General features: G+C 44.7%; 2 protein-coding genes across 2 annotated transcripts; one reads left to right on the top strand and one right to left on the bottom strand.

Annotated features, from left to right (window-relative positions):
* Positions 1-2,833: 2,833 nt before the first annotated feature.
* LOC101771362 (F-box/FBD/LRR-repeat protein At1g13570) lies at positions 2,834-4,732 on the bottom strand. Its single transcript, XM_012845251.1, has 3 exons — positions 3,665-4,732; positions 3,415-3,558; positions 2,834-3,271 (listed from the first exon to the last, which is right to left on the bottom strand). Exons 1-3 carry the CDS (start codon positions 4,730-4,732, stop codon positions 2,834-2,836), a joined length of 1,650 nt encoding a protein of 549 aa, XP_012700705.1.
* A 2,371-nt stretch (positions 4,733-7,103) lies between these two features.
* Positions 7,104-9,243, top strand: LOC101770965 (F-box/FBD/LRR-repeat protein At1g13570). Its single transcript, XM_004966923.3, has 3 exons — positions 7,104-8,165; positions 8,278-8,421; positions 8,571-9,243. Exons 1-3 carry the CDS (start codon positions 7,104-7,106, stop codon positions 9,000-9,002), a joined length of 1,638 nt encoding a protein of 545 aa, XP_004966980.2. The 3' UTR covers positions 9,003-9,243.
* Positions 9,244-10,634: the final 1,391 nt, after the last annotated feature.

Genomic DNA, 10,634 nt, shown 5'->3' with positions numbered 1-10,634 from the left:
CAAGGGTCATTTCTGTGTGCTATGGGTCAGAACGGTTAAAAGTTATTGGAAGTTAAACAAACAGAATTTGGGATACATGTTCCCAAATAATAGTTGAGTTCTGAAATTGCAAAGGTAAGTGGAAGCACAAGACTGGGAGGCTGCATTTTCCAAGTTGGAGGTGCCTGTTTGACGAGAGAGCAGGTGTCCATCATGGTAAGTTAGTAATGCACGCTGTAGATATCAGAACCTGGAATATTAAAGATCTCTGATAGAGAACTGTAACCACAACACACACACACACACACACACACGGGTTCTACAAATAAGCTTGTGCCTTTGCGGAATTGAGGCAATATAATAGACTCATGATCGGCGGACAAAACTCAAACCAAGCAATCTGACAAATTAGTGCAATTGTAGTGATCGGAGGATATAATTCGAATCAAGCAATCTATGCAATTGTAATGATTGGAGGACATAGCTTTGAATGTCCCCGTTGCAGATGCTATCAGGCCTACATTCTTGAAAGCCTCAAGCCCTCAAGAACTGGACAACTAGTGAAAATCTGTAACCTGTGGGGAGGCAGGGAAAGAACAGAGTGACCACAATCAGAGCTACAACCTAGAAACACTTAGCATTTGACAAACAAATGGATGCTTTATGCTATTCTTATGGTCAAAACTCGAGAATGAAATTAATTCTATGAACTTTCATCAGTGAACACAATTGAAGAATTCTTCGATCATTACAAAGGCACGGAAATAGTCTATAATAAGAACATGAGGCTCGGTCATGCCAAAAATCATGCAACACCACATTTGGAATCAGCAACAATCATGATAATTAGTGTACAAAATCGCCAAAAAGGCAACTTCCACAATAGTCCTTCATGACTGAAGACATAGTAGTACGTATGGAGTAAAGCATTGTAGTTTATGGATTCACATCCACTGCAAGCAATTATACACCAGCTTTCATAATGAAAATATTTTTAGTTCATATATGTAACTACTGTAGTCTGTATATATAAAGTTAAAGTAATAGTAAGCCATTCATGCTATCGTATTCTGCTACAGATGGGCTAGTAGCTGTTATGCCTCTCATGGAACAGGTAGCTATTCCAAGCAGCTGTAGGTTTTTGCAAGCTACTCCCTCCATCCCAAATTGTAAGTTATTCCAAGAATCTTGGAAAGTCAAAGTATCTCAAGTTTGACCAAATTTATATGATAATATAATAATATTTATGATGTCAACTAAGTACCATTAGATTCTTCATCAATTATATTTTCATAGTATACCCATTTGATGTTATAAATCTTTATAATTTTCTCTATAATTTTAATCAAACTTGAGATGCTTTGACTCTCCAAGATTCTTGGAATGACTTACAATTTGGAACGGTTCATGCTAGTAGAAACTGTTGCCTTTGTGGTTACTAGACTCCCCATTAGGGCACATAACTCAAACTGAGTACAACAGGCAATCCTCAATTGGTACCCATGGGACGTGGATCCCTGACTTGTGGTTTGCAAGAAAAATAGGCTATCCCACCAAAACAATAAAAGAAGTGCATGATGCTTTAAAACATGTTCAAGCTTGTCATTGTGAACTAAGTGAGGTATGAAATGTATAATAAGATTTTAATATCCCACTGAAAAAATGCCAATAAGTCCATATTCTAGAAAACTTCAAGGACAACTAGCGTAAATTCAAAATCATTAGGGATAATATCCAAAACAATGTATGCAATATGTATTTCTAATCAAAGCTATGACGTAGGAACACTTGGCATTTTTGATAAATAAAAGGAGTAACTCATACGGTCAACACTCTGCCAGCAAGTCTAAGAAATGCCATGCAAAATCCTATAAATATTTTTTTCTCAAACTAGGCAGGAGAGCTGCGTGTCATTTCATTAAGAGAGAAAAGAAAATACATAGAGAGGGGAGACGAAATCCAATAAATAAAAGTCTTTACCTTTAAAATCTGCAAAAGACAAATTCTATGACAGTCCTTCCAGACTACAGATATGATGGAGTAAAGCAATGTTATCTATGGATTCACATTGACCAGTAGCAATAATGATGCAGCTTTCATAAAAATGGGCATATTTTCAGATCATATCTTTAGGTGCGGTAGACATATCACTAAATATAATAGGAAACCATTCAAGCTGTCACATCCTGCTTATTTAAGGGACAAATGAGGCCAAACATATTGGGACGGTCAGATATATACACTAACAAAAACTTTGTCAACTGTTTCAGTCACACTATCCAGAATGAACAACTGGACACCAAATCCATACTTGAAGCAAAAATACTTGACCCACCGACCGCTCAAGCATGTCACGAGTGTCAAGCTATGTTTTGAAGCTAAAACATAAAAAAATCAAGTAGTACCCCATATCACAACATAATACTTGGCAAATCAATCAAGCTTTGCTTCAATAACTAAACAATATAATGGCCTGCTGACAATTTATTTGCAAGGTAAAACAACCAGTCAGGATTTGGAATGCGAATTCTACAAAGAATAAATTGTGATGAAGATTGAACAGACTCAACAGATTTTCCAAGAAACACTTCAAACAAAATTTGTAAGTTTTGAAACAGTTTTTTGGTGCAGTTCTGCACACAAAATTGATTTTAGCAGAGCCACATTGGACTAGAGAAATCACAAGAAATGCAGAGAACAGTTGATGCCTACAGTAGGCTTTCGAGAGGAAAATTACTGATTAACTTAACCACTTACAACAGTTCATTCTAGTAGGAACCTGCCCAATCTTTGCCAAAGCTAATGAAAACGATAAAAAAATCATGGCTTAGCTTGGTTGTAGATGACTGCCAACTCAGAGAGTACTGCTGAAATAATGAAGCACAGCATTGCCCCTGTGTTCAGCATCAGCTGCCATAAGGTCAAAAGGGTCGCTCCATGAAAAATCTGATCCTATGCGAAAATGCCAAGTAGGAGACCCCCTTTCAGAAACTGGACTCATGAAGACACTCAGCTTACAGTTTTCACTGGCCCATTTTGCAGAAGTCAGAGGCTTCAACTTGGCATTCACATCGTCCACTGAAGAGAAACATTCAGAGACCACCATAACCACCATCTTCTCCAGGATCTGTGCTTTCTCGGCGATGAACTTGAGGAGCGATAGTTCACTTCTATTCCCACGAAACTCTTCGAAAACAAACTTCTTCACATGTGACTGGACACACTCAATATGGCCAGCCTCCTGCCAGAACTTGAGATTAAGCTTGCTGGTGGTATGATCGGCATTCTGTGACTGCAAATCAGATCAGACAAAGCCATAAATAGTTCAGATAGCTATGGAGATGAGCCATGCAACAACAATCAGGCTAGTAAGCTACTGTACATTATTAGTGATGATGCAAAAATGACAAATAGAACAGTAGTGACAAGTTTTACATAAACATGGAGTATCTCGACGTTGGGGAAGCATTTCAGGAAGCAGGGCACCATCTTGACATCATTGCGGACTTCAGATTGCACTTCCAAAGCCAAGATTTTGACACTCGGAACAATGGTGCTTGGGCTCACCTTAGTACCCACCTGAAACGCAAATGTGAAATGCCATGAACCACACAAACTAATAGGATCAATTAATGGCATGTATTGTTGGCACAAATAAACAAGTAAACATAATAGAAACTAGAACCTTGATGACCGTGTTGCCAATCTCCAGTTCGTGATCTGCGAGCTGCCAATGTCCCAGCATGCGCAGGTTGGGTGCATGGCCAATCTTGATCCTTGAGCCCTTATCGTGATTCATGGTCATCCACAGCAAGAGCCTCTCCAGGCGAGGAGCATCCACCACGTTGACGTCCGCCAATGCACTCATGCCCAGCTGCACGCACCGCAGGGTGCGGCTGATCAGGCGGAGGCGCACATCGATCTGGCTTGAAATTATGGTGAGGATCTCCAGGACGGGGCTCCTGTCGACGAGGAATTGGAGGTCTCGGTCCCCCACGATGATCAAGCTGAGGACGAGCTCCTTGAGGTGGGGGAAGCGGGCGGAGCGCGGGAGGCCGGCGGTGCTCGGGAACCTCCAGACGCCGAGGTGGAGGCGGGTGAGCGAGGCTGCGCAGCCGAAGAACTCGGTGGGGAGAGGGAGGTCAAGCGGCCACGGGCGGTTGATAAAGGCGAGTTCTTGGACGCCCTTGTCGGCGAGGAGCTTCAGCCAGCGCGCGGCCTCGTCCCGGTGAGACGCCATGTGGGTGCAGGTGAGTTGGACGCAGCGGAAGGGGCCCGGATGCGCGGCCAGGACGCGCGACGCCGCGGCGACGACGAGCATGGACGAGGGGTCGTCGCCTCCGGGCGCCATCCGCACGGCCGCAAACCCGTCCGGGAGGATGTGGGCGTCGACGACGGCGAGGGGCGCGCTGCGCCAGATTCCGCGCCAGCGCGAGGCGAGCGCGGCGGTGCGCGCGGCGTCCTTGGCGGGGAGGCGGGAGACGACGTTCTTGAGGATCCCGTCAGGGAGACGGCTGAGGCAGTCGATGTCGTCGCCGGTGGGCGCGGAGACGGCAGCGGAGGCGAGGGGCGCGCGGCGGGAGACGGGCGGGGGCGGGGTGGCGTCGTACAAGTATTGGAGCGCCATGTCGACGCCGAGGCCAACGAGCTGGGGACAGTCCACGCCGAGTTGCTCCATGATAGCCTGCAACTGCGGGTTGGAGATGTCGCCCATCTCCCTCATGTTCATGCCCATGAGAAATTGCTGGTCCATGCTCGCCGGTGGTGAGCCGATCGAGCGGCGAGGGTTTCGGTGTGGCGAGCGGAGTGGGTGAAGTGGCGAGGGGTGGTGGGCTGGTGGCGGCCGTGTTGTTTTGTAGCCAAGTGAGCTGCTGAGCTGACTTAGGGTTTGGTTGGTCCGAATTGATGGGCCAAATGTCCGAACTTGGTTGCTCTCGGGCCCATTTACAGTCTGTATTCCTGTCGTTTGCCGGTAATTAATGCGCACGAGGCTAGTTATAAATCGCACACGATAACCAAATTGACCAAGTTTAAAGTGTGGTAATATATGGCAGCGAATCAAAATACTACAGTATCGTCCGCACACTTTAAACTTCATCGGTCACAAATTACTATTCATTTTGATATTTTTTTACATACATTACTTTTGCTTTTGCTATGTATGTAGACATAGTATATATCTAGCAGTATATCAAAAGCTAAAAGGAATAGTAATTTGGGATGGAGGGAGTATGTCGTTTTAGCTTTTCTAGATTTATAAATATTATTATGCATCTAGATGTACACTATATCTAGATGCATAGCAAAAGTTATACACCTTGAAAAGTCAAAAAGACCTACAATTTGAAACAGGTGGAGTATATATTTGTGGTTCATTGTGTGTCTTCTTTTTTCGAAACATCTTGTGTGTCTTCTAAGTTAAGCATTGTGCTGTAGAGATCCTCTGCTTGTAAATAAAGTCAAGTTAGTGCCATCATGTTGGAACACTATTGGTTTGTACTACCATGAGAACCTAAATTCGATAAAATAATATTGGTGGTCCATGTTGGCTAAAATTAGCAGAATTATCTTTGCGCGTACATTAGGCGGTGGGTTTTACAACTAAAAGGAGTAGGAAGTTAGCACTTATAACCAAGCATTATATGGAACAAGGCTGCACAAAAAACAGGTAGTTCCAAAAGCTGATTCTTCATCTAGGCCTTGTTTAGTTCCCAAATTGGGAGTGGCAAAGTTTGCATTTTGCTATAAATGCGCAACTGTAGCATTTCGTTTGTATTTATGAATTATTATCCAAACATTGACTAATAAGGCTCAAAAGATTCGTCTCGCAAAGTACAACAAAACTGTGCAATTAGTTTTTGATTTCGTCTATATTTAGTACTCCATACATGTACTTCAAGTTTGATGTGATGGGGAATCTTCTTTTTGCGTAGTGTCAAAGTTGGAAAAAGGAGGAACTAAATAATACCCTAATCCTCAAGATCTCACATCACACTATCAATATCTTGGGTTCCTAAGTGGAATGCTAGTGCTACAAGTTGTTTGTGTTACAACTTACTGTCACGCCATGGAGCAAGCACAAGTTTCGAATCGAGGAGCAGACGCAATGAAAAGAAATCCTAGCTACCATCCTCTTAGGCACTAGCTTCCGAGTTACAAGCTAGTTCGAATTAATAGCCGACTTAAACCTTAGCTCATCATTTACTTAACAACCTAAACCGAACGAGCACCAAGTTCCGAATCGAGGAGAAGACCAAGTAGAAGAGGACCTAGCTGCCATCCTCATCGGCACTAGCTTACAAGCGCTCAAACCGTTAACGAGTCAAGCTGAGCTGAACCTTTAGCTCATTTACCTAACGAGCTGAGCCTTGTGAGCTCATTATTATGTTACCCATAGCTCGATCCAACCAAAACTTGTTATCCAGCCTTTAATATAGGGTGAAATCTCGAAATCCAACCGAGTAGGGGATCATTGAATGCGATATTAAACTCTCACGACACAGCCACAATTGGATCAGGCTCACCATTCAAAATCCCAAGTTTCCGACAAAGGTAACGTTGCGTTCGCTGTATTTGAATCATCGGACATGTGGTGGAGAGATGTTGCCTTTCCATTTCTGGTGCATAAGGGGTTTGACCACTTATTTGCCACGGAGGGGTACTTAGGACTGTTTGCTAAAAAAAGGGATAAATTTTACACCCTAAGCATAGCTATATTCTATAGCGGAAAGAGTAGTATACAGTTTATCTGATTCACATGCCTATATTTCTTGTAAAGCTACAAGGTTGAAGCTTTTGCTTATAACTTGACAAAAAATTACAGTTAAATTCACTGTTCTATGACAAATTCCATCTTATTTAAATGGGAAAGAAACGGCTGACTGAAAGATTGATCGCAGAATGTCTGCAAGTTGGGAAATAAACAACTGAAGTACGTACCACATTCCATGGGCCTGAGATCGGACATTTGGCCCAGTAATGCGGAACCTGAACCCTAGATAAACTGCTCCTCTCCACGCCCACCAACCCATCCACGCCTCCACTCCTTCCACTCCACTTCTGAACTCGACGCTCCGCCCACCGCCGCATCAAAAACCTCTCCGCTCCGCCCACCGCCGGCGACCATGGAGCACCAGCCGCTCATGGGCGTCAGCATGAGAAAGATGAAGGCCAAGCTGCAGAGCGACCTGAAGCGCGATGGCGTCGACGTTCCCGATGCGCTGGGGATGGGCACGGCCATGATGCTCATGTTCCTGTACCCCGCCATCCCCAACCCACCCGTGTCCCCCGCGGCGCCCCTCGCCTCCGCCGTTGCCGCGAGGGCCCCAGGCGACGGCGTCGACCGCATCAGCCGCCTCCCCGACCCGATCCTCAAGAACATCGTCTCCCGCCTCCCAGCCAAGGACGCCGCGCGCACCGCCACGCTCGCCTCGCGCTGGCGCGGCCTCTGGTGCTCCGTGCCCCTCGCCCTCGTCGACGCCCACATCGTGCCGCGCGGCGTCCGGACCGACCGCATGGCGCCCGGAGGCGACGACATCACGTCCATGGTCGGCGTCCTCGTGGCGTCCCGCGTCCTGGAGGCGCATCCGGGCCCCTTCCGCTGCGCCCACCTCACCCGGGGCCACATGGCGTCGCACCAGCCCAAGATCGAGCGCTGGCTGAAGCTCCTCGCGGCCAAGGGCGTCCAAGAACTCGTCTTCATCAACCGCCCGTGGCCGCTGGACTTCCCTCTCCCCGCCTCGCTCTTCGGCTGCGCCGCCTCGCTCACCCGCCTGCACCTAGGCGCCTGGAGGTTCCCGAGCACTGCTAGGCTCCCGCGGGCCACCCGCTTCCAAAACCTGCAGGAGCTTGTACTCAGCTTGATCATCATCGAGGACCGAGACCTCCAATTCCTGATCGACAAGAGCCCTGTCCTGGAGATCCTCACTGTCATCACAAGCCAGACTGGTAATCGCGTCCGCTTGGTCAGCCGCAGCTTGCGGTGCGTGCAGATGACCATGTCTGCCCTGGCGGACATCACTGTGGTGGATGCTCCTCGACTGGAGAGGCTCTTCTTGTGGATGATTACGTGTAGCCCGCGGAGCGATATGCGCTCAAGGATCAAGATTGGCCATGCACCCAAGCTGCGCATGCTGGGACATTGGCAGCCGGAACTCGAACTAGAGATTGGCAACACCATCATCAAGGTCCTAATTTCCATTCTGTATCCTTGTACTTGTACAATTGTGTGAACATGGTGTTCCAATGTCATCTACATTTCTGTTTTGGTGCATTTTATTTACACATTTTGCATTGCAGGTGGGTACGAAGGTGAGCCCAAGCACCATGGTCCCAAGCGTCAAGATCTTGGCTTTGGAGTTGCAATTTGAAGTCCACAGTGAAGTCAAGATGGTGCCTTCCTTCCTCAGATGCTTTCCCAACGTCGAGACGCTCCATGTCTTTGTAAATCTTGCCAGCCCATCTTATTTCATTTGGTATTTAGCATTAATAGCACAACGGTAACTTGTTAGCTTGTTTTGATAAGTCCTTTTTGTATAACTCAGCACAATTGCTATCTGAACTATGTATATGGTGATTTTATCTGATTGCAGTCACTGAATGCCCCCAGTGGCACGCCTGATCTCAAGTTCTGGCTGGAGGTTGGCTGTATTGATTGTGTCCAGAAGCATGTGAAGAAGTTTGTTTTCCAAGAGTTTCGGGGGAAAAGAAGTGAGCTAGCGTTTCTCAAGTTCATCGCCGAGAGAGCGCAGGTCCTGGAGAAGATGGTGGTTATGGTGAGCTCTGCATGTTTCTCTTCTGCGGATGGTGTGACTGCCAAGCTTAAGCCACTTATTTCTGCAAAATGGGTCAGTAAAGACTGTAAGCTGATTGTCTTCAAGAGTCAATCCACTGATGGGGCTTCTCCTGCTTGGGTTTTCCGCATAGCATCTGACTTTTCGTGTAGCGACCCTTTTGACCTTCTGACCGCTTATGCTGAACTCAGCAATGATGCCTCTGTGCTTCATCCTTCCAGCACTCTCTGAGTCTGCAGCCGACTACATGCAGCCTAAGCCACAGTTTTTTATTGTCTGCATCAACCTTTTAGAGATTGGGAATGTTTCTGCTAGCATGGTGGCTGTAAATGGTTGAATTTGATTAGCAGCACTATTTCTCTTGCAAAAGCTTACTGTTGTGTTAACTTCTTGCTACTTGAGAACATCAACTGATATCCGCAGTTTCTTCTGATTCTCTGGCAACTTTTGCTAAATTTGTGTATTGATGCTTTTGGAGGTAATGGAGAATTGGATAAATCTATGCTTAAACATTGTTTCATAACTTATGAGATTCCCTTGGAGTGTTTATTGAGAATTTGGCATCCTGCATCCTGATTTATTCTACCACATGTATGTTATATCGTTCAGTTATTGAAGCTAGGTTGACTAATTTGCCATGCATTTGTATAGTGATACAGACATTACTTTTCTTTTGCTTGGTATATAAAAGCAAAGGCTTGTTTCAGAATTATATTGGTGCAAAATTTTCTTTTACTTCTGTGACAATGCAGTGTCTTTGTCTTCTGCTGTTCCTCTTAAATAGTTGAGGGCGTGAGGATATGTCACTTGAAATTTTTCCTATGACATTTAGTTATATGTCGACCATAGTTACATGTGAACTGAAACAGGTTTACCGTGAAACTGCTGCATAGTTGTTGACAGAGTACCGTATTCCATAGTTATGAGTTATGACAGAATGTGAAACCATAGGTTGCGACATTTTAATGAGGAAAGAATACTTACCAGTTCACAGATGTTCAATAATGACATATCTGACTTGAGAATTGCTTGCTGTGTGTTGATCATAGGACTGACATAGATGAGACTTATTGTCTTTCAAATGCTTAGTCTTTCTAAATTCTAGATTTGAATAGAAACAGAAAAAAGGAGTGCTTGTGGGAAATATTTCATGGTGAGATTTCAATGAATTTTTCCATCGAGACATACTAGATCCTAGGGTTGATACTTGATAGCATATGCTAGGGGAAAACTGGTCTTACTGGTGCTTTCATCTTGTGTTTTGTTAGCTTTTCGTAGTACAAAGTGCTCTACTACATGATTGGCTGTAAGTGATTAATTTAATCAGTAGCACTATTGGTGTTGCAAAAGCCTAGTGTAGCTTAAACTGGCTGTCATGTGACGGTCATCAACTTATATCTTTGTTTCTTGTGATCTCCCTTCTTAATTGTGACTGCTAAATTTGTGTGCGTATTCTGGTAGGGCTAATGGAGAAATCTAAGCTAAAAAAATGTTTCGCAACTTACTATTTTTGTTTGATGTTTTTCATGAAGTATTGTTTGATCTTCACCACAATTTATTCTTTGCAGATGTTGCATTTGAGTCATGATTATCTGTATTTTAGGGAATCTTGATTGTTGTCTGACATTACCTGGCATGTAAACTGTAGAGTGTTAGTAGGGCCACTGTAGTGTTTAGTTATTGATGCAAGCTTGATTAATTTTCCAAAATCCAAGCATTATGTTGTGGTGGGGGCTACTATTTGATTTTTATATGTTTAAGCTTCAACAGCATGACATATTTGTACATGCTTGATATGATGGTAGGTAAGTATTTTTGCTTGGAGTATGGATCTACCTTCCATTCTTACATTCTATGCAGTGT

This window comes from Setaria italica, chromosome IV (assembly GCF_000263155.2).
Source record: "Setaria italica strain Yugu1 chromosome IV, Setaria_italica_v2.0, whole genome shotgun sequence".
NCBI lineage: Eukaryota > Viridiplantae > Streptophyta > Magnoliopsida > Poales > Poaceae > Setaria > Setaria italica.
Note: the sequence above shows the minus strand (reverse complement) of the source record. Positions and strands in the feature narration are given on the sequence as shown.

Bases quoted from the DNA above. Each gene is read 5' to 3' on its own strand.
- LOC101771362 (XM_012845251.1), bottom strand. From the start codon at position 4,732: ATGGACCAGCAATTTCTCATGGGCATGAACATGAGGGAGATGGGCGAC. The intron at 3,559-3,664 runs GTTCTAGTTTCT...TTTGCGTTTCAG, and splicing joins TTGGCAACACGGTCATCAAG to GTGGGTACTAAGGTGAGCCC. The intron at 3,272-3,414 runs GTAAAACTTGTC...TCTGATTTGCAG, and splicing joins TCGAGATACTCCATGTTTAT to TCACAGAATGCCGATCATAC.
- LOC101770965 (XM_004966923.3), top strand. From the start codon at position 7,104: ATGGAGCACCAGCCGCTCATGGGCGTCAGCATGAGAAAGATGAAGGCC. The intron at 8,166-8,277 runs GTCCTAATTTCC...TTTGCATTGCAG, and splicing joins TTGGCAACACCATCATCAAG to GTGGGTACGAAGGTGAGCCC. The intron at 8,422-8,570 runs GTAAATCTTGCC...ATCTGATTGCAG, and splicing joins TCGAGACGCTCCATGTCTTT to TCACTGAATGCCCCCAGTGG.